Source organism: Protopterus annectens, chromosome 7.part0 (assembly GCF_019279795.1).
Source record: "Protopterus annectens isolate FY-2018-M chromosome 7.part0, PAN1.0, whole genome shotgun sequence".
NCBI lineage: Eukaryota > Metazoa > Chordata > Ceratodontiformes > Protopteridae > Protopterus > Protopterus annectens.
In genome coordinates, this window is record NC_056739.1 from 459,760,952 (window position 1) to 459,786,251 (window position 25,300).

At 35.4% G+C, this 25,300-nt stretch overlaps 1 protein-coding gene across 2 annotated transcripts in view; it reads left to right on the top strand.

Annotated features, from left to right (window-relative positions):
• The window catches only part of SHBG (sex hormone binding globulin), a 373,889-nt gene that overhangs the window by 2,200 nt on the left and 346,389 nt on the right, over positions 1 to 25,300 (top strand). Inside the window, exon 1 of one of the 2 annotated variants that reach the window (XM_044077039.1) lies at positions 2,532 to 2,754. The exons of the other annotated variant lie outside the window; for it this stretch is intronic. Coding sequence (XP_043932974.1) covers positions 2,635 to 2,754 — 120 coding nt within the window. The 5' untranslated portion in view covers positions 2,532 to 2,634. Of the gene's footprint in view, positions 1 to 2,531; positions 2,755 to 25,300 lie in introns of those variants that run through there. 2 annotated transcript variants of the gene reach the window in all.

Sequence of the window (25,300 nt, forward strand, 5' to 3'; positions counted from 1 at the left end):
GTCAGTCTGTTATCTCCTTGTAAATAACCCACTGAAAGTTTGGACTAGTATAAATAAGCTGTTTAATCACCCACCTCCTCCCACTTTAGTGCTAATGAAGTTGAGAATCGTTCAGCCTTCATTTCTGTGACTCCATTAAAACAAAAATGCACATGAGCAAAGAATTAGTGAGCTGGAATCTTATAGCCACTAATACCCATCACTTACTCTGAAAATAGTTTATTATGACTTGCTATAAAAATATCTTCACAAACTGAAGCTGCAGTCTGCTTCTATAGATGGTCACCCTACTGAATGTCTCAAAACTGCTGCTACTGGGTGTTGCACACCCTATTAATATTCATATATATGTTTCCATTAAAGAAGGCAACATTTCCTTGATGTGGAAACAGACACTTAATGTGTCTCTTCACAAAGGGGCTGGTGAATCAATTGCATTAAACAACTACTGACTTACAGCTCCTCTGTCTCCACTGTCTAAAACCTTAGAAAAATGGGTCCAGTCACAACCCCTTCAATATGCTTTAAGTGTCAGTCACATTTCACATGACTGCTGTGAATTCAGCCCAAACCTTGGCACTGATGTAGCCCTTCTAGAAACCAAGAAGAAAATATATTACATCATCTTGATAAAAGTAATGTGGGTGGTTCAATATTATCTGATCTTTCCAAAGCCTCTGACGCAGTCTGATGTACTTTGCTTGGTGAGATATTAACTAATTATGGTTTCAGGTCCAATTCCACATTGGAGTTTACCAACTGCCTAAGATGAAATCAGTCAGAAGGAATGGTACGACCACTTTAACATTGCTGATAAAGGGAGGGGGTCTCTCAAGGTTCAGTACTGGACCCTCTACTCTTTAAATTTTCTGTAAGCAAGAATTACAGAGGCCATGTAGACAGCCCATTATGCTGGCAGCTAGATTATCTTCTCTGCAGATGGCACTGTTGAGGTAATAATTTGAAAACCACAATCTAGCTTTCAAACCTTGAAAATATGACTTACTGCTAGGTGGTTGCATTACAATGCCAGCAAAACATAATCAATGTTATTTATAAATAAGAGCCACCAACTTCACCTCCCTTACAACAACAGGCACAGTCAAAGACTTTAATCCATTTGATTTAATCAAAGGTCTTAGAATCACTTCCTTTGACTTATGCCCTATTGAATATGCTTAAAAGCTGTCATAAAATTCACCATCAGCTTCAAAAAGCAAATGTGGAGACCAAGAGAAATTTAAAACTTGGCACACTCTCTAGAATTGGAGCATTCCTTTCAGACTGTGCTGGAATTGCTACAGCAAAGTTTTACCTACTTCTATCACTCCCATACACTGCAGTGTCAGTGGCAAAACAGGTAGCACACTGACCTTTGGTGCAGAAGGCTGTGGGTTCTATTCCCATACCAGGTAGATTGATTGCTGAAACTGTTGTGCAGCATGGGGGTGTTCCATTCCTGAGTGTACTGTCCTTTGAATGAAGCATTAAACCAAGGCTCCATCTGCCTGAGATGGTAATAACTCAGCTGAACATAAAAGATCCCACAGCACCTATTAAAAGGAGTAGGGGAATTTCCCTACTGCCTTGGATAGATTTCCCATAGTAGTACAACTACCACCTTGGGTGTTACCTGAAAAGAGGTTACTAGTCTAGTGAGACTACCCTGGCCAACAAATGGATAAATAAATAAAAATAAACTGCTAATGAGTCAGCAAGCAGTTGTTCTACACAAGCTTAAGCAACTATACAGCTAGGTTCACAGCTGACTATTACAATAGAACACACCAGTGATTTCCATTACATAGTTTCTACTTGTTGGAATTTAGTCAGTATATATTCCTCATACTAGCTCACAAACATTTATGTTCATCAAACTTCACCAAACTGTCCACTACTGACAGAAGGTGAATGTCTCATCATGATCTAAGAACTATGAAAAGACTTATCAGTCTATTTAGAACAATAAACAAACATGGCAATATTTGCTTTTTCATTGTTACTGGAATAAACTCTCTCACAAACTTAAGTATAGCTCACAGATGCACACCTTCAGAAGCACATTAATTCTCATATTATAAAAAATAATGAAACTGTCATAATGGTATAACTTAGCTCTATATCTACTGTGTATCACTCAACTGAGCTTATCTTCTAAAGTACTATATCTATCCTGTCCCTCAATTATCATTATTTATACATGCAATGCAAACATAGGGTCTGACTCGTAACTATGTTTTGCTGCAGAAAAAAGTGGCACTGATTCTCTGGTTCTGTTTAATCTAGTTGGTAGGGAGAGAGATTAGATGATTTCAAAAGAAAAAAAAAATCAGTCTCAATGTTGGTAATCTTGACAGAAATTGCTGCATATATGCTGAAGTCAATTTATGTGCGCATGCTTGTGAATGAACTGACAGAGATTAGCTAAAATGAGGGCAAGGAACGGAGACACTGATCATGCGGTTTGTCTTAAAAATGACAAGCAGTAGCAGGCTGTTGGGCAGTCACTCAGCAAGAGAGGGGGAAGTGTAATGCAGACTACAAAGCAGAACTACAGAGTAGAAGCAATAATGTAGGAGGGAGAAAGAGGTAACTTACAGAAATAAGATAAAAGAGGGAAACAATTATTAAACAATGCGGCATTCCACGTCAAGCTGGAGTAGACAGGAGGTGCCAAAGGAAAAGCAAACTCATTGCCATCGATTCCCAAGGCAATTACAAACCTGTGCAGGTATAATAGGAGAGATATTTGTGGTGAGTAAATCTGGGGACAGCAAATCATAACTAATCAAATCAAATGGCTTTGTTAGCTTAACAAATGTGTCACTATTAGTAAGCCATTTTCCAACCCTGGCCATACCTCTCAAGTGCACCTCATTACAAGAAATGTTCCTCACTTGGGGTATTAAAACATTCATGTTCCTTGACGTTTCATGCTGAAAGGATCTGTCACGCATTCAGTGTTAGCAATTTTTAACTGATATCCATGGTGAATAGAACTGAATCACACTAATTCATTAAAAGACCTACTATATAAGTAAAAAAATATCACATTTCAATAATCCTATCAGCTTCCTAGATGAAATTATTAGAAGCTTTTAATGAGTGTTCAACATTTTGCCCATTTGTCCCACATTATGAAAGGCAGTGTTCCTCATTTTGGAGATGGAAAGTTGAGAGCTATGCCTGGCTCTAGATAATTATCATGGTGAAGTGACACCTTGACCCCATGTACAAAAATGGGAAAAAGGCATTGTGGATGGAGTAAGCCATTTTCCATTATAAAACAGAATCTGAGAAAAATTACAACACTGTAAAATATCCTTAAGAGGTTATTTGCATAATTCCCATGTGCCTCCTTCAAAGGAGGTTTAAGTTATTAATGACACAGGGAAGAGACTGGTTTGCCAAGGTATTTTTTGATGTTTAGCCTATGCAATTACTGTTCAACCTTTTTTGCTCATTGTTTAGTACTGTAAAATTGATCGAAACTTGCGCTGTGCCTGCTTTTTGACAATAATTGTAATATATTACTTATTCTACTGCTGTGATGTCAATAAAATGTAGACTCCTCTTAACCATATTGCATAGATATATCTGGTAGCAACTTCGTTGTATCCATGTTCAGACATCTGTTTGTGTCTATGAATCTGTGTGTGTATGTGTGTGTGTGTGTGTGTGTGTGTGTGTGTGTGTGTGTGTGTGTGTGTGAGTGATATGTTTGGACATCATCAAACTAATGCATTCATGCACTTAAAATCACATAAAACAAACTTTCCAGTAAATAACTTTTGCAATAAATAATCTGACTGTTGTTCATGAATATAGTTGTGTCAAACAGAAGTCTAAGGTTCATTTACATCATTATTTTTTAATTATGGCTTGAATGAAACAAATACTTGTTCTTAGCCTTTTTCTAACAGGTTATAGTAATATTTTGTACTATCTGTTTTACTCTGTAATTGTCTACACTGTAGCAAATAACCACAACAAGCTTATCTGTACATTGTAGACCATTACAGAATAAAATAGATATTAAGAAACAACTGAAAAATCCTGTTAGGTAACGTGCAGTTAGAGAAAACTGTAGGTATAGAACCTTTGTTTCATAACATGAGGAGAATAATTACAAAGGTTTATTAGGTAAAGGACCAAATAAAGTACAGGGACACAAAACTGCCTCACATAAGAGAAAGTGAACATATTGTTGTGGTTTTCTAATTGCTATAGGAATGTGAAAACAATCCTTATTACTCTAATGAAGTGACAGGAAAGATATATGGAGTGAGAGATCACTTCAACTGTACATCAAAATGTGTTATATGCAGCTCTAGTCAGTTTTGCTTAGCCTATTATGTTTTTAAGCACCTTTATTAAATTCACACTTACTTAATAATAATATAGGTGCATATTAATTAATATAAATGAAAACAAATAATTGTAAGCATTGTTTTTATTTCTATGCATTATACGTTTTCTTTTTTAATAATCATTTGCTCCAAAATTACATAAATTGCTCAAGTCCTGCAATTCTTTAAATTTCACTTGTCCCCCAGAACGTTATTCTGCTTGTGCTGTTACCACAAATTCAATTTATTCTATGCTTTATTCCTTCCTTTTCTGAAGACCCCACTTCCAATTCTTTTATCTCCTTTACAATATTTAATAATTCAGTTATGGTTGGTTAAGACTTTGATTTCCTTTTTCTTGTAATTGCCTTTTTACAGCCAGTGGCATTAAAATTAGTAAACTCTTACTATGTCTAGACATATCAGATCCTATATCCCAAGTCAAAAGAATCATTTACTTAGTTACAATAATTTCCTCGCCCAATGTTTCTGACAAAGTACTTTGTAGGGATTTTGTAAAATCTACTGACTTGTTATATTCCCTAAAAACATGTTGTCAACTACCACTCTCTTTCCCATCACACTTCTAGCATTTGCTTTCAATGTGAGGAAAATTTCTAGGCCTACTTGGGGTCTAAAAATACCTATGCAAAGACTTTCATGAAAATTGCTAAACCTTCTTGACTTTGTTGCACACCTGGGAGCCAAACAAATGCCATCTGACTATTCCTTTGTATGTTGCCTTTCTAATCTATCTTTCTAGTCTTTTCTACTCCCGTCTGATTGATTCTTATCACTGCGATGTGCTGTTTTTTTATTCCATACTAATTATCTCCTTTTTAACATCAGCTTGTACTCTAGACTCAACTAAAAACTCAACCAAAGTTGCTGTTTCAGTTAACACTCTCTAACCCATTCTCTTTTCCAGCACTCTGTTATCAATCTCTTGTAGGGAAAGCAGTCTCTAACCAGCACTCTAAACTTCAACTTGGCCTCCTCACCAACCCTATTACCTTTTCCCCCAGTTATTTTGCTCCCAGTACCATCATCCCCTAACTAATTTTCTCCAATGAATTTCACCAATTTTGCCTATTTTCTATGCCCATATTTGCAGTCATTTCTGTTGGTAAAATCTCCTTTTTCCATTCCCATGTTGGCTTAGCTGATAACACCCTTTTGGATAATTTATAATTACAATTTTCTATATGGTTGTTGTTATTCTGCATAAGAGTCTGCACCCAAAATCCTACTATCAACTTATTTCATGAGCACCCCCACCATATCAGTATTATTTCTTTCCACTTTGATTGGTAAGCATCTGTGTGTTATGTATATGACCCTTAACTGTGCAGCTCTAAAGTACCCCCCTCAAATATAGTAATTCTAAACCACTTTATTCTATGGGGAGAAACAACTTTCCTACTTAACTCTTGCCCTCTTTCTCTTCCAAATAAATTCATTCAATTCTTTATTAGTTATGGTCCACATCTTCTCTGCTTGATAAAAATATGCCTGACCTGTACACAGTACTAAAGTGACTAAAGACATGTTCACTGCTTGTACTGTACTATCCATATCCATAGTCAAGATCTTCCAACTTCTCAATTTTTGTATTATCTTTTGTTTAGCCTCTTACCACAGATCCCTAGAACTATAATATAATCCTATAAACCAAACACCAAATACTTCATATTATTATGTCTCCACAAGTATAGGCATTGCTAAGCAATTCATGTGTAGATGCTTAGTTTAATGCTATAGCATGTTTTATCTTCATTTGCTTTATATCCTGAAAGAAAAACTTGAAATTCTCTCAAAATGTCCCACAACACTGAAATGTCCTTTTCTGGATTTATCAAGTACAAATAACATCAGCTGCAAATAAGCCTAATCTTTTTTGATTACAATACCAGTTATATTCTTGAATCCAAGGCTCCTTTATTTCCTTTGCCAATTGTTTTAAGTTTCCTGAACTTCCTTCTTGATCATCATTGTTCCATTAATGTCATCAAATGTTTGCCTTCCCTCCATAAAACTACATTGATATGTTTGTATCAGTTTTGGCAATACATTGGCCATAGTTTCAGATAGTATAGACATAAACACTTTATAATCATGATTTAAAATTGAAATCTGTCTATATAAAGATGTGTCTAAATGGTCTTCATTCAGTTTGGGTAATACAGTCACCACAGTTTTTTTCCAATAGCTAGTTCTGCTCTTCCTTTTAAAACATTAAACAGAACATTCCAGATCTTTATTACTTTCTTCTGTCCTAACTTCCAAACTTCAACATGAATACCATCTGTTCCTGGAGATGTTCCTGTTCATTCTTTATACATAGGTTCATAGGTAGGTACTAGGCTATCGGCCCAAGGGCCTACGTAAGCCTAGCCAACAAGGTTCCCTGGCTTACACCACCCAAGAAAGTTATTTGGGTGTGCCACTGTCGAGCAGAGACACAGAAGTGATCTCCAGGGTGTATTTCCTATTTCCCATCTACTCATCAAGATTTTTCTTGAAGAGTGCTAATGAGGAACTTTGCTTGACATAGATAGGCAGCCTGTTCCAGAGTATGGGAAGTAATTGGGAAAGGAATCTATCCCTCCAGCATGTCCTGTTCATTGTGGTGACAAGGTTTAGGTCCCTAGAGCATGTAGCTCAGAGGGATTGGGATTTCTTTAGGTGTAGCATGTCCAACAGCTCTGGGTTTGACATAGCTTTATATGTTAGGCAGAGATCAACTCAGAGTAGGCGATAAGCTATGGAGTAAAGCTGGAGTTTTTTGAGATGGTCAGTGTAGGGCATTTGTTTGAGGCCAGTAATCCTCTTTGTGAGGTACTTTTGTGGCCTTTCCAACTGCTGCAGATGTCTTGTGAGGTACATTCCAAAAGGGGCATTGTACTCTATAATGGGTCTAATGAGTGTTGAGTAGAGGGGAACAATTACCTCTTTTTTCCCTGGATGAGAACCCTTTTATGATGAGGTGTGCCACATAGAAGGACTTCCTGACTACTGTGGCGATGTGACTATCAAAAGAGAGACTACTGTCTACCTGGGTCCCAAGGTCTCTTATCACACATTCGGTGTTAAATAGATTGCTGCCTATGTGGTAGTTCATGGGTACAGAGATTTTACCAAAGGGGATGACACTGCAATTTTTGGCATTGAGCTTGAGGCCATAGCTCTGACACCAATCATCTGTCTCAGCGAGGCCCTTCTGTAGGATGTCCACATCATTTGGAGACTTGACTATGGCTCCTAGTTTGCAGTCATCTGTGACCTTCATTAGCCAGAGGCCTTCTTTGTTAGCCAGTACTTCAGATAAGTAGATACCAAACAGGAGAGGTCCCAGGACGGAACCCTGTGGTACTCCACTTGTCACTGCTTTGAAGTCAGATTTGGAGTCTGCAACTTTTACAGTGTGGGTTCGGTCAATAAGCCAGTTGGCAACCCATCTTGTGATGTAGGGATTTATACCTAGTTTAGTTAGTTTAACTATAATTCCAGAATGGGGGATGGTGTCAAAAGCCTTGGCGAGGTCAAGATAGGCTGTGTGAACCACCTTACCCTCATCTACAGCTTTGGTGACTGCCTCAAAGAAGTCGATCAGGTTCAGGAGGCATGATCTACCTTTCACAAACCCAAACTGGGTGGGATCCAGAGTTTGGAGGTTACCAATGTCTTTGTTTATGAGTTCCATGATAATACTTTCCATGGCCTTGCAGACCAGGCTCGTCAGGCTAATAGGTCGATAGTTCCTGGGATCAGTGGTGGCTCCCACTTTGTGGAGTGGGATAACTGTTGCTGTGCACCATTCAGTGGGCACAAAGCCTGATGCGAGGCTATTATTGAACATGGTGCTTAAGTGGGATGCCAGTTCATTCTGAAGTTCATGTAAAATGCAGCCTGGGATGTTGTCCGATCCCATGGATGCTGTGTTTTTGGCTTTAAAGAGTGCAGCTATTACCTGTGTAGTTGTGATTACAGGGACTCTGCATTCTTTCTGCAAAGATATGGGCCCTTTAGGGGGTGAGGGGGTTAAGTTAGCACTGAACCTATCTGTCAGGATGTTGGCAATATCAGTTGGTTCTGTAATTTTCGTGCCATTGTGCTGTAACTCAGAGCAGATCTGGGTGTTGCCATCGAGATTCTTGACATAGCTATACTCTCTTTTTCCTTGGCACGCCTCTGGAACTCTACATCTATATCTTTGTCTCATCGTATCCTATCTTCACTACTAATTCTTGAGTCTCATCTTATTTTAACCTTGGCAAAGTTAAGTCTTCCATAAAAATTACATTTGTGCCTTTTCTTGGTTTCCCCATTCCTCTACTTTACACCACTTTTTATGCATTTCCAAAATATATCTAATAACTGCACAGGATCTCTGCTTATTTTTCTTGTCATAGGCTCCCTAATGTTTGTAATAACCCTTTCCACTTCTTGTTGACTAAGTCATTTTCCTAATACCTCTTGTAGTTGTTATCAAAAAATACTTACTTAACAGCAACCTTTCAAAAATTATACATTTTGTCCAAATACTCCCTTATTTTCCATTTAGCACTCAGCAATTACTCCTCTTCTTGGTCTTTATGATTCCCCTTCTTCTGCAATACTGTAACATTTGACATCTCTAAATATTGTCATTTTCTTTCCTATATATATATATATATATATATATATATATATATATATATATATGTTGCTGTTGTGTCTTTCGGCTTTTCCCGGTTAGGAGTTGCCACAGCGGAACTCTGGTCCGCTAATGATTGGCAGTAGATTTTTATGTACCAACTTGCCAGGCCTGACACACAACCTTCAACGAAGGTACGCCCATTCACGCATGTCTCCACACAGAAGACGTTTTAGCTGAGAATCGAACAGGACAACGTCTTACTGTGAGGCGACAACGCTACCGCAGCACCACCACCACATATATATATATATATATATATATATATATATATATATATATATATATATATATCTTATTTCTACCTTATTTTAAACTACGTTTTCATTTTATCCCAGTCCCTAGCTATCCCCTTTGAAGAAATTTGTATCTTCTCTAACAACTCTCATATCATTTCCTCTATCCATGCCTTAAATTCTTCTCTTTTTAACAAGTAACTCAGATAGTGCCAGTGTCTCAGTTTTACTTCATTACCCTGCCTGCATCTTTATCTTATTTTTTATTGGTGCATAATCTGAAATAGTTGTTGGATGTACAATTAGAAAAAAGAATTTATATCACATTTAGTAAAGTTTAAAAATATATAGTCACTATCATTGCTAATATAGATGGCAGTCTAAAACAGTAATAGTAATATTTACAAGTCAAAATTAGAATAGAGTTATTTAAAATATGGGAGGATCTGTGTCCAGTGGTGAATTTGTCACAGCCATCTTGGTTGATAGAAGGGGGTGATAGATTTAGATTAGAGAGTTTGGATAGGAGAAGGGTGTGAGAGATGGTATTGGAAGCCTTAGAAAGGTCTAGAAGGAGGGTGGATACAATACAGCTGGAGTCTCGGGCTTTATTCACAGTTTCAAGGAAGGAGAGTAGTGCAGTAGTAGTACTGTGACCAGGCCAGTGTTGTGTGGGAGTTAGTAGGTGATTGTCAATGAGGTAGGGTAATAGTTGTAGGTGGATACACTTTTCAAGTAGTTTAGAGATGGGAGATAAGATGGCGATAGGTCTAAAATTGGGGATGTTATTATCATTTCCTCCTTTGTGGAGGGGAATAATGTAGGCTTTTTTCCAGAGTTGGAGTACGTAACCTTCTTGGATTGACTGGTTTATAAGAACACAGATGGGGAAGGCAATGGCTTCTGCAGCTGTCTTTAGAATGAATGAATGGATATTGTGTGGGGCATTGGAGCATGGTTTTAATTTCTGAATGAGTTCTTTTATAGTTGATACTGAGATGGGCTTTAGAGAGAATATGTGCTGAACTAGTGACAAATGGTATCACACACACATTGATCCTGCAGAAATTGCTAACCTACTAACCTGACCAGCCTTATCTGCAAGGCCATGAAACATATTATCATGGATCTCATAAATAAAGATATAGGTCACCTCCAAACCCTTGATACAACCCAGTTTGGCATTGTAAAGGGTCAATCATGCCTGTTAAACCTTGTGGACATCCTCAAAAATGTGACCAGGGCCATAGATGAGGGCAAATCTGTGCACACAGCATATCTGGACTTGGTGAAGGCCTTTAACACAATCCTCCATTCAGGCATTAGTGACAAATTCACCCACTAAATGTCAACCCTTTTGTTGTTAGGTGGGTCACAATTTGGCTCACTGAACGCACACATGATATCAAAGGGGTTGACTCCACCTCAACCAGCAGATCTGTCACCAGTGGGGTTCCACAAGGGTCAATAATGGGCCCCCTTTTGTTTGGTATTTATTTCTTGGAAGTTCAGGCCAAAACAAAAGGGCTGTGTCTGACCAAGTTTGCTGACAACTGCAAACTTGGCCCAAACATTGACTCTCCAAATGATGCCAGTGTACACCAAGAAGGGCTTACACAGGCCAACAACTGGTGCCAAAATCATGAACTCAAACTAAATGCAAAATAATGCATCATCATCCCCTTCAGTAAAAGCAATTCCCCTACTAACTATCAAAGAAACAACAATACCTTAAGCACAAATGCTGTAGTAAGGGATTTAGGCACACAAGTAGACTCTGATCTAAACGCTGACCACCATGCATTCACTGTAGTAAAAAAGGCATTCTATGTCACACATTTGATTAGCAAATGCATAGCATAATGAGCAAAAAAGAGTATAACCCACCTATACCCTTAACAGGCCCATAATTGAGTATAATGCCCCCTTTGGTATGTACCATACCAGGCACCTGGAGTAACTGGAGAGACCCCAGAGGCTTATAACTAAGAAGATCCAGCGTCTTCAGCACATGCCTTACTCAGTAGCATATAGGCTGCTTAGGGGAGACTTGTGTCTGGCTTACAAAGCAATCTCTGCCCCTAACCTGATGAAGTTGCTGCATATCCATAAATCAAAATGGACTAAAATTATCTGTTCCAGTGACCCAAATCTGACCTGCGATTTACGTAGGACATGCTGAAAGGACAAATTCATCTCACAGAGGTTGTTATTTCTCTGGAATAGGCTACCAATTCATGTTAAGCAGAGCATGTCTATGACTCTGTTCCAAAGAAGCCTGGATGAATGGATGGTGGACATGGGCAGTTATTACTAATAATAATCTTATGCACTGACTAGATTTTTTCTCTTGAAATATAATGGGTGTAATAGACTAGGTTTAAAACGACCCTTGGGTCAATAGCCAAGTAACCTTCTATGAACCTATTAGTATTATTACTCCTTCCCTTCCCCCTGATACTCTGCTTACATCCATTATGATATCTCTTCATTGCTAAATTTAAACACTAACTTCTATATAAATGTATTTTCTGTAACAATACTATTTGTACCTATGCATCTTAATATAATGCAGCACTCTTTTGCTTATACACACAATGCCATATACATTCCATGATACAACTGACAAGGCAGTCATTCTGATAAGAAGCTAGTACTTTCACAAATTCTGCATGTTTTCTTTTAAATATATGTTTCCAACTTGCAACTTGCATGAACACATTAATGCTTGGCAGGCTGATCTTTTATGCAGTTGCTGCTTCTCATCTCTGAATCCATGTCACCTTTTCACAGACTTTTCACTACAATAAAAGGCAACCAAGAAACAAAAAATGCTTTTGCATTTTTAACCCCACCCCATTTTAACTCACATCAAACACACAAATCTATATACACTTATGAAAAAGGGGTATTACTCCTCCATATAGTAGCAGTTTTCTGAAATAGAAAGCTACATCCACAGGCTCTACCTATTTTAAACCTAGTACTAATCAGTTTGTGTTCCCTCTTGCATTGATACCATCCATTTTTGTCCCTTCTCTATTTTTATCCTAGATGTGAAAAACAACTTGCTTGCTCTCAGTTAATAGATTTTTAGCCTTAAGAAGAACTGTACTGGCTACCCTAAAATGAAAAATTAAATGTGCTGGGGATTCATCTGTTTACAAAAGGATTCCCTTCCATGTGTCAAATTTAATTTATTTTCACTAAAATTATTGTCAATTCCCCTTTTACTGTAGTGTATCAGGTTCCTATTACCTGATCGAACATTTAGGTTAGCGAATACCTAAATGTCGATCTGGTAATAGCAAAAGCAAAAAACCACAAACGGACGATTTAACGCAGGGAAATAATTCCCTTGGCCGTTATGTGGATTTTGCCCCTTTCTCCACTGTAGAGCGATCTCAGAGTTGGTATATTTAGTTAGGGGGTTGTGGAGGGCACATTTTGGCACCACATTTTGGTTTAAATTTTGTTTATTTTTGTTTTTTTGCGGCCGAGGGAATTCATTCCCTACGTTAAATTGGTTGTTCGCTGTTTTAACTTTTTGATATTACCAGATCGACGTTTAGGTATTCGCTAACCTAAACATTCACTCGGGTAATATAGATGCAGTGTGTCTTATAAAAATGCCTCAGGTTTCATGCTGCAGTCACTTCCTGTTTAATTATTGTACCTGTAGAAGGACTGTCTTTAACTGCAGGCCTTTGCTGGTGGTAACAAAAGAAAGAAAACAGCTAATAGTTTAATAAATATACAAAATAGCTTTTTTAAATGCTGGGAAACTATTTTTCTTGCTTTCCATTTTCTAGCCTGTGTGCTTAGAAAAATAAAAAAATAGCTCCTTGTCTAAAGTATAAACTGAAAACAAATAGGTTTCCACTTCCAGTTGTATAATACCAGGGGAAATTGTTTTTATTTAATACATATAATATCACATGATCAATTCACTTTTACATCCCCCAGCTCCCCAAGATCAAAACATGATATTGCTTATACCCAACCTTTATATTATTACATTATAAACTGCCCATATATTACAGTGACAAAAGTACTTTCTTACATTAACATCACCAGCATAAGCAGCAGTCATTGATAAGCCCTGCACTTCACGTTTAAAATACCTCTGCATGTTATACAGAACTACTTTACAATATAACATGCAATTTACTTCAAGAAATGTATTATTCACTTATTTTTTTACTAATACTTACATATTCAGTCCCTTAATTATCCTACTAAACATTGATAACAAAGTAGGAATTATGCTTTAAAGACCTACCACCATTTTAATAATGTCAAGAAACTGCCAGTCTTTTTAGCCACTCCTTAGTCTCTTGTGTCTAAACTGCATCTTATGCAAATGACACTTTTTAAATCTTCACTTTATTTCCTAACTTCACATTATTGCTTATCTTCTTCCTCATCATTTAGCCCATCCAGCATTGGGTCAGATTTTTTTAATAAGTCCCTAAACTGTTTTTTCTTTTGCTCATTTTCGTTTGGAACAATGGAAAAGGTTTCACTGGCAAGTTCAGTCTGTGGGCTTTGTTATTGCCAAAGGATTGAGAAGCAGAGTTCCCTTCAGCTTGGTGGCTCAGTCGTTGCAGGGTAAACATTTTTATTTCCTCCATAACATATTTTTGCATCTGAAAATGTCTTTGATGCTCTTGGAAAAAAATTCTAAAGACAGCTAGATACCACAAATTGAATCACACTTTCAACATCCCCTGACTGCAGTGATAAACTCACTTATCTTCTGCCTGGTGTACAGTGAATAATTATATATTCCACAAACACTCTTGGTGTCCTCAGTTTTTAATGCTTTTACAATATTAACAGGTGAGAATATTTTGTTTAACTAGTACTCATACGCACTTTGGAGAACTAACAGACAGATGGAGTGTGTGTGTGTGTGTGTGTGTGTGTGTGTGTGTGTGTGTGTGTGTGTGTGTGTATGTGTGTGAATGAGATAGCTCTTAACCTTTTACCTCCAAAACATCAACAAAGGTTCCCAAAGGCACTTTTTCAAATACTGGTATGACCGTATATAAAAAAATGGATAGACTAAGAGGATATGAATTAGAATCCATTTCCTTAAGTAAAAGAAGGGTCTACAACTATAATGAAAAGCACTATTCATTAACAGCAATCCACTACCTTTTCTTAAAAAAAAAAAAAAAAAAAAGGAAAGAAAGAATTAATGAATGAAAGAAAATAATTGATTTTAGGACTAAAAAAGCAAAACTCATTTCAAAGGTGGTATGTGTCTGTGTGTGTGTATGTATGTGCATGTATGTGCATTGAACAAATATGCTTCCTATTACATACTGTTGTCCCACTGAATGTTTAATCAATGAGCATTAAGCAACATATGATTTAACACTATGGCTTGGTGCATTTTAAACTCTAGAAAATATTTCAAAACCATGTTTCAGCTTCAAAGATCATAGACTAATGACTGCCAGCGAACTCCTTTGGCGCTGGGAGATAAAGCTCTAACTACAGCCTAGGTGTCCCAAATTCAATTATTGTCTCAGATACCTGCTGCAGAAAAGATAATGTATTTTGTACTTTTCTCTCAGTTAATGTTTAAAACTGAGCCTTGAACAACTTTTGATTTACTAGTTTGACTTAGTGCATTTTGAACTGTAGAAAATATTTCAAAACCATGTTTCATTTTCAGAGATTAAATACTGCCAGCATACTCTGTTGGCAAAGGAGTGGCCTGAGTTCAGTTATCAACTCAGCCACCGCACAGAAGGAAGAATTTGTGTGTGTGTGTATGTGCGTGTGTGTGTGTGTGTGTGTGTGTGTGTGTGTGTGTGTGTGTGTGTGTGTGTGTGCAGTGATTAATAGTTTTTAACCTATCTTCCGAATCAGGGAAAAAGGTTCCTAAATAAAGGACACTTTTTTAAGTATTGGTAGTACTAACATAAAAAAATCAATAGAATAAGAGGATATCAATTAGCATGCATTTCCTGAAGTACAATAAATCTTGCAATTCCTAAGAAAATCACTGTTTGCAGACTGCAGTCCTCTACCTTTTCTTAAAAAATAAAAGAAAGAATGGAAGAAATTCATTGATTTTTAGGAATAAAACAGCTAAACTTTGTGGTAAAAATCAATGTCATTTGAAAGGGGTGGTGTGTGTGTGTGTGTGTGTGTGTGTGTGTGTGTGTGTGTGTGTGTGTGTGTGTGTGTGTGTGTGTTTGTGTACAAATGTGTTTCTAATGTTTTCTCCCAGTGAACATTTAACACTGAGCCTCAAACAACTTATGATTTAACAGTAGGGCTTGATGCATTTTAAACTGAAGAAAATATTTGAAGACTATGATTCAGTTTCAAAGATCAGATATTAAACATTTCCAACCAATTCACTGGCACAGAAGGATTATGCCCAAACAACAAACCAGATGGTCTGAGTACACTTAATGGTTATGGTACCTACTAGAGCTGCCATGAAGGTGGAGTGGGGTGTTGTGGTGTTTCCAGCCTGTCTCTCCTCAGTGAGATGGTGTGGGAATGCATGCCAGGAGAACACTTTCCTGTGGTTGAATCCCCAGTGGAGACTAGACACCCCAATGGAGTGCTGGCTTCAAAGGGGGCAGGGCTGCCCTGAAGGGATATGCCATTCACAAAAGTGAGTGGCACACCCTACTAATGCCCATTGCTTACTGAACCCTGCTTGTGTTACTGGGCATGTACAGTCAGAGAAGCAAAGGAAAACTGAATATCTCCCTGATGGCTACATAAATGATGGCTCCTATCAGCCAGTTTACACCTCATTGTATGGTCCAGCTGACTATGAGAGGGTCTGATTGTAGGCAGGTTGCAAGGGCAAAACACTGCTGACATGTATTATAATATTGCTAAGATGATAGTGATTGTAAAATCTACATAGATATTTCGTACACTTCAGGAATAATAGTTCAGTTTTGGTAGTTAATTGGAGCAAACCCAAGCAAAATGTCTCACGGTAGCTTTTAAACAGAATATAGTGCCACAATACATGTTGGCCTTCCTTTAAACAGCACCCTGCATATTCCCTTCCTTGTGCCTGCAGGTGGAATGGATCTAATGTATATTTAATTGTGAAAGCTAGGATAATAACAGACAAACATCTTGGTTTGACTACTTTGCAAACGTCTTTACAGAAAAGGCTGAGGGGAGTGTTATCATAACTATTGATAATTATGTAATTCTTGTTATAGACTGCAATATGCCAAATATAACAGAAGGCTTGTTGACAAAGCATTAGCTAAGATAAGAGCTTATACAGCTCTGGGAGGTGATAGATAAATAGACTATTGTTATCATTTATAAAGGACAATGTTTTGAAAGTCCTAACTCATCTATTTCAACAATTATTGTTATATGGTGTAATGCCATTGCAATGGAAAAGTGCAAATATTCCAATTCATAAAAGAAGGGCATGATGTATGATAGAAAACGTTACACCAATTAGTTTAACTAGCCTAAGTGGTAAGCGTTTTGAGATAACTCTAATTAGTATAATGCACAATTGTCAACATGGTAGATCTATAGTAACTAATTTAATAAATGTATACACTGCTATCATACAGTATTTTGATGAAAATGTGGCTGTGAATTTGACCTTTTTAGATCACACCAAAGCTCATGATTTAATACACCATAATGTAATCATTATGGCCTTAGAGAAATGAAAGTTTAATTACTTTGTAATTAAATAGATAGTGAATTGGTTAAAGGATAGGGAATCAGGGGTTCGTATTCAAGGGAGTCAATTCAAGGAATTTAAAATATCAAGGAGTGTTTTTCAAGGATCAGTTATGGGTCCCTTTTTATTTCATGTATTTATATCCTCCTTCCCAATATCAGGTAGATGGTGTAATGTACATTTGCAGATGAAGCTAAAACTGTGACCTCTATAGCAGATCAATTTGAGATTCAAAAATACTTTTGACAGTTTGTTTGTATGGGACAAAGTAAATGTGATTAATTTTAATCAAACAAATGCAAAACTATGCATTTGGGCAGATGTAAATGTAAAGTACCCTTACAGTCTAAATGGCATAAAAATTGAGGAATATTAATTACTTGAAGATTTAGGTATTATAACTGATTACAATTTTAATTTTATGGGCCATGTGAATAAGGACTTGAAGAATACCTACTCTGAAATTAGAATGCTATTAGCAACAGTATCCTCAAGGAATGGTATGGTAATAATTCCTATTTACAAATCTCTTAATGGAATATGGCATTAGTTTTTATACGTATTCTATTGCTGATGCCAGTAGGTTAGGAAAAAGTGCAAAATTATTTTACCAAAACCATTAAAGGAATGCTTATCCTAATCTATGAAGAGCGACTTAGGAAACTGGAATTATTATCTGTATTGCATTAACAGATGAAGGCAGACCTAATATGGATGTTCAAATATTTGAAAAATAAAGAAATTGGATGTTTATTATGGATTTCCTTTTTACAGCATGACAAGGGTAAAAAGAATAATTATTTGTTGAAGTAAGGAGGGTAAAATAATAGCTATTTTTCAGACAAGAACTAGAGGAAGGTAGAATTCACTTAATTTGTAAATTAGATAGGCAGATAGTACAGGGATATTTAAAAGCAAACTGGATTTATGGAATGGGGACAGGGTATACTGGATTTCTCCACTTAAAGATAGGCCTGTAATGATCTCTACTGAGAACTAGAGTCTATTACAAACATTGAAATATGCACATGGCTTGCCAACTGTTTTATGGTAAATATCTTAAAATATGAAATATAAATGAATGGCTTTCTATAAAAGTCAATAGGTCAGCAGTTCAACAGTGGTTCAGACAATGACATAAGTCATCTCACTACAGTCATCAGAGAATGAAATCCTACATCCTTGCAGGACCAGTATCAAATATGAGTTCCATGTTAAAAAAGTAATTAAGGGGATTCCTAGAAACATACATCATTTTACATTCACTCTCCAAAAGATATTTAATATGTGCAGCGGAATTACAATAAATCTTATATGAAAAATAAATCACTGTCCTTGTGTATTTACCCTAGGCAACAATACAGATACATGATAAATGTATACACTGGGTATCTCTGCTGAACACACCTTGCTTTACTTTCAGTTCAAATACAAAGGCGTGCACTTGCAATACACATGTTCTTTTGATGAATGTGTAATACTTCATTCCTCCTTAAATTTAGTGCCACTGGAGTCTTCTCATTAGCAAGGGATAGACATGTGGTTTTCCTTCATATCAGGCATTAGGCTTGTTTGCACTGAAACAAAGTATGGTCTCATGAATCAGTGCTAAAACTCTGAAAGAAAAGTTTCTTTTTCACCATTTTACCTCTTCACTTTAAAGTGCCAAATAAACTAAAAACTAACTCTAAAGAACACCATTGGCAGTTTTTTATTCTTTATTTAACAACTACAAAACTAGCTCTGAGCCTTCAAAGGTTTCATCAACCAACTGAATAAAATGAACTCCTTTAATAGCTTACACTTTAATTTATTAGTAATATTAATTGCTTATTAACACTTTAATAAATGTAATCTTTCCATTAAATTTTTAATGACATTCTACAAAAAGGCTCTATAAACATACACTATAAAAAGAATCTTAAACTGCACTTCCCAACAGATAAATAAACAAATAAACATATTTGTATATTAGTAGTTAATGGTTGGGGATATTTTTTTAACTATAAAAATGGTGCAGTTTTCAAATGAATTTACTCTATAAAGGCTTTTTTTGGCCGAGGTGCTAGGAGATTATATTAGCTGTTTCAATACTATTGAAGTGAATACGTTTATATTAAACAACTGGATTTTTATATCAGTGGACACAGTGGTTCCTGGTCTTTTTTGTGGTGAATACCTTTTTTCATTTCTATATGGTATAAATAAACATAAAGCATTACAACATAATATAATAACATATTTACAAAATTGTCACAATAGATATTTCATCAACCCATTATTCATACCTTTTGATTATAAAGCATCAAATTGAAAGCTTCCTTTTGCAATAGTAAATCTGATACTTTTAAAAACAATTCAGGGTACTGGCAAGTAATCCTAAGAAAACATTTTAATAAATATAGATCCTGATTATGGTGCTCCTTAAATGAATAGCTGTTGTGGTTGTCAAGACCACATTTTGGCTATCCTTGATAAGGTCCTGATTTTTCATCCTCACAATGTGAGGTTTGCTCTATATAAAAGTTTTCACATGACCACTTAAGCCCATATATCACCCCCACTTGATAATTTCCTTAATACTCTTGTCTAAAATAGTGATTATTATGTAAGCTACATCACTATCCAAAAAATAAATAAATAAGGCAAACTGTACACCCTTGTTCTCCAACCTTCCAAGGATTGCACAACACAATCTCATATACTAGGCTCATTCTGATAAGAACTTTTTTAACTTTAAAAAGTTCAAACATGCTTTTGAAGATACTATATACCAATATTTTTAAATGTGTTACATCCATTCAACTAAGGGCACAGAAAATGTCACAAAATAAACTTCTCCAGCAAATAGTTTTCTTGATTTTACAAAATATCCCATTCTCACTCTATTTGTATTATTATTATTTTTTTTTTTACCTTTAATTTTCTGCTACAAAGAAGACAACTATAAATCACTGTATTCCCTTGTTCCTAACCTACACATGATATTATAGGTACATAATGAAAATACTGATCAGCTGAGCATAATGTCCTTGCACTAAAACATTTTCCATATTGTAGAGAATTCACCAGATAGGGTGATGAGCACTCACTTTAAAAAAATGTTATATTTATTATTGAGGAAGCTTAGTATAACCTTGCATTTGATAATTTATAACTAAAAAGTATTAATAATGAGTTGTTGATGAAATACATATTGTGACAATGCTATAAATATGTTGACATATTATCTTTTAATACATGTTTGTTTATCTGCTGGGAAGAGTGGTTTAAGAGTCTTTTATAGGATGACTCTTTAAAAACTGTAATGGGAAGATTACATTGTTAATTAATTAATCAATTAAGTGCAAGTTATATAAGGTGGTGGTTTTATGCTGTTGTTTGGTGGAACCTTAGAAGGCTAAGAGCTAAGGCACTAGTTCTTGTAGTTGTTAAAATAAAAAGTAAGAAAAGTGCCAAGGGTGTTCTTTTAACTCTAAAAGTAAAGGTAGTCATCATACTTAGTTAAGCAGTATCATTTCAGAGTAGTGTTAATTTTTTCCCCCTTATTTCAGATAACTTTGAGCATTTTTGCTAGTGCTCAGGACAATACTTTGTGTAAACTCATCAGAGTCCGTGTGGTTCTAAGGATAGTGCCCTTGCAATTTATTGGTGCTCCGGGATGCTTAAGTTAAGGTTCTTCTAGTTTACTTAAGAAGCACACATATTATCTGAGATATTTTTAAAGAGTGGAAACACCTTGAAAGGAAGCTTAGTGATTTGGTGAATGAAGTGGAGGACAAGTGATACTGATTTGCATTCTATATTATACTAGTGAATGACATCGTAGATCATTTACAACTGCCCCTCCTTGATGAGCAAAATAATTACATTCATTATGCCAATTCAAAGGTTATTCCCATTTGCAGGAAATTTGAAGATATTAGATAGGACATTACAAAGAACTGGGACAGCACTATAGGATGTGGTCCCCTTGAAAGACATGTTGGGTGTTTGTCCTAACTCTGTCTTCAAAAGAGGTGATAATCTTAAAAAAATACTTGTGGAGTTGGTTAGAAGTGGTGAGAAGGATACCTGAGTAGAATATATAAATGCAATACTTGCTTTTAGTATAGATTTATTAATGACACTAGTGGTATTACTGCTCTGAGAAACCCCAGATCTATAGCATGCAAACGTAAATTCAGTTGTAGCATCAGTAATTTATCAATATTGCCAGCTACTTTGCCTGTGATGCTTTTTATAATGGAAAAATGGAGAGGGCACTTAGGAACAGGATCTATGAACATGACTATCATATTAGAATACGTGATATTAACAATGTTTTGGGTCAACATGCACTTTCCTGTAAACATTTATAAGTTCTTCATTTTTATTTTAGAGAAAGTACCCTTGCCAGTTAGAAGGGGCCATTAAGAATTGAAATTAGAGTACAGAGAGTTATTTTGGCAGATAATTTTATATGTTGCTTATAAATGTGTATTGAATGATGTGATTTCTATTCAGTGTCCAACACATAAGAATGATAAAAAATAATATGCTGGACTGTTTTGTTTTATATATGTATGTGTGTGTGTATATATATATATATATATATATATATATATATATATATATATATATATATATATACATGGGTTCCATTCAGAAGCTCGAAATACTGAAATCTCGAATTTCAGTATTTCGAGCCCAAGAAGCCGAATCCACATAATAACGAAAGTTTAGAAGTGAGAAATACAAAACCTCGAATACCGGAGGTTTTGTATTTCGCACTTCTAAAGTTCTGCTATGGTTATGTGTTCAGGTAAGTGTTGTGTGTGTTTTAAGGGGTTTGGGTAGGGGCTGTGATGTGTGTCAGTGTGCTTTGTTGCTGTGATGTGTCTGTGCAAAGATAAAGTAGCCTGTGGGGTGGTGTTTTGTGTGTATTTGTATGTAGTGCGACCTTGGAGTGAGAATATTTAAGTAGGGGGTGTGGGGGTTGCAGCTCCCTACATGGGGGGTGCAGGGTGGCTTGCCCCCCTGCTTTTATGTAGTAGAGTTATTGTGTATGTTTGTGTGGTGTTTTGTGTGTGTGTGTGTGTGTGTGTGTGTGTGTGTGTGTGTGTGTGTGTGTAGTAAAACTGTGAAATTCAAAACTTCCGGTATTCGAGGTTATGAATTTCGCGGATTTTAGTTTTTGTTGTTTTATGGATTCCACTTCTTGGGCTCAAGATACTCAAATTCGAGATTTCAGTATTTCGAGCTTCTGAAGTGAATCCATATATATATATGTATATATATATATATATATATATGTATATATACACACACATATATATACACACACACATACACACACACACACACACACACACACACACACACACACACACACACACACACACACACACACACATGTGTCTGTATATAGCATGCATGTCCACGGCTATTAAAGTTTGGCTTTATTGGCCTGAATGTAACCGCAAAGACTTAAAAAGTAAAAATGTCATGGATATTCAGAAACCAAGTAGCTGAAAGACCAGATGCCATTAAAGGTAATTTGCATATATCCCATGGGCCACCATTACAGGAAGTTTAAGGCAACACATAGTAAAAACTCTAGTTTGGCTGGCTTTTTCTTGCAATATCTATCTAATTATATATATATATATATATATATATATATATATATATATATATATATATATATATATATATGGGTCCCCTACAGATGATCGAAATTTCCATATGGCCGAGACCATATGATCGACTTTTGGAATTTCGATCATGCAGAACGGGCATCTCCGTATAGTGCAGAATAGGAGGCTGTCTATCTTCTGCACTGTAGTGCGATCTCGGAGTTGGTATATATTTAAATTGCAGGGGTAGTGGGAGGGTGCAGCCCCCATGGGGGAGTCCAGTGGGGCTTGCCCCCTGCTAGCAACGTGTAGGTAAGTTTTTTTTTTTTTTTTTAATAATGTTTGAAATTCCAAAATAAGCCATATGGAAATTGGCTTTTTGGAATTTCAATCATCTATAGTAGATATATATATATATATATATATATATATATATATATATATATATATATATATATATATATATATATATACACATATACATATTACTACGTATTAGCATATTTAATTTTTTTCTAGGTTTTCACTTATGATTAACAGTTTTGTTTTTTAAGGAAAGTTTTTTTTGAATGTGCTTCTTTTTAAAAGACTTTCAAAGTTTATTTATTTATATTTGTGAAGTTGATCATCTGATCTGATTATATGACCTAAGCATGACTTAATGTAAGTATTAAGTACTTAATTAGTTCTGATGAAGGTGGTTAACAGTAAGACTAAAGTACTTAACTCTTTTTTTTTAAATAAATGTTTGCTGATCAACAGTGGCACGTGCTCTTAATTCTTTATTATAAAATATTTGTTTTTGAATGTAGTGATTAGTAAGACTAAAGTACTTAACTCTTTTTTTCAATAAATGTTTGCTGATCAACAGTGGCATGTGCTCTTAATTCTTTATTATAAAATATTTGTTTTTGAATTTAGTGATATAATAGGTTTAAAGGATTTGTTGAGAAATTGACAAGAAATCTGAAGAAGAGGACAGAATAAGAAACATGAGTTATGAAAAGAGAAATAAGTGAAAAATAATTAAAAAAAATAAAAGTCAAGAAAGTATAAAGATTCCATTTGTTAAAGCTGTTTATCAGGAGTGTGGAACGTAAGATTTTATGTTACAAAAACAGAATTGCCGGAAGATGAAGTGAAAGTTAATTAAAATCAAGGAATAAAAAAATTAAATGAATTTGGCAGGAGTGAAGCTGATGGATATAAAACTGCTGTGCAAAACCATGCTTGCCATGAGAAGTTTGGGATGTTAAATTAAAGTAATTTATACAGAATAAAGACTATACATACAGTTAATTGAAAATGGAAAACTTTTTATTTTCCTTTCTTCTTGTTAGGCTGAGGGCCCATCTCTTGAACCTCCCTAACTAATGTAGCAAAATCCCAAATGAAAGGAAACTGGCTAAAGCAGTTCCCAATTTCCATCTCGTATTTTTAAGCAAATTGCTGTTTTATTTATTCTTATTTCATTTTATGCATTCATAAGTATACAAACAGCACAAAAAAACACAGCAAAAAAGGAAAACAGGCACAAATACAGAGTTGAGAACACACTGAAAATGCAAAGGAACCACAGTAGATAATCCATGAAGAATATTTATTAAGAAACGGATCCACAAAGCTTTCATCCCCGCACAATCAGGAACTTCATCAGAATAAACAAGTCCTGCAATAGGTCAAATTTAAACAAGAAAAATGGTCACAAAGTCATAAAACATGTCCACTTCTTCCCCTTTATTTACATATTTAATAAATAGGCACAACTTAAAGAATAAAAGATATATATATATATATATATATATATATATATATATATATATATATATATAAATTATGTGTTATATATTAAATGTGAACATATGAAAGAAAAATGTAATAATTAAAATACTCTAATTGCATAAAAACATTTAAAATCATCTCTCTAATGCTTTTAATTTTAAGAAACATGCAATTAAAAATAAATCATTTAACCCTGGCCATTGCGAGGCATTCAGTTTTAATTGCCAAAGGGCTTCTTTTGTTTCTAAAATCAGAGCCCAGGGGCCTCCCCCTGCATCTGGCGTAATTACTTCTAGTATTATAAATTTAAACATATGATCTGAGAATTCCATATTATGTCTGGCCAGGGCATTGGTCTCCTTTTTGTTCTTTATATCTCCTATATGTTCGTAGATCCTATTCTTTAATTTTCTCTCTATTTTCCTCACATAAAAAGAAGAGCATTTTGTGCAAATTGCGCAGTAAACAACTTTCTCTGAATTACATGTGCATTTATTCTTCATTTTTATAATAATATTGTTTATACTAAATATGCAGCCATCCTCAATATAGGTACAATAATTACACATGCCACATTTTTTCATTGACCCATTTTGAGATTTAGATGGTGCTTGTTCTAGCAAGTTTTTTATAGTCCTGCCCTTTTTATATACAATAACAGGAGCATCACCTACAATATTCCTAGTGTCTTTATTAATAATAAGTACACTCCAGTTTTTAAATAGAATGTCAGCAACATTTCTGCTACAGTTGTTAAAAATTGTCACAAAGGCACTAGCAAAACTTCTCTCCTCAGGTTCCAATAAATTTAAAAATTCTTTAGACTGTGAATTAATATTATAATCTACAGAAATAGGGTTAATGCTATGACTCCCTATATAAGTGTCAAATACCCCTTGCTGTAGCAATGGTTTATA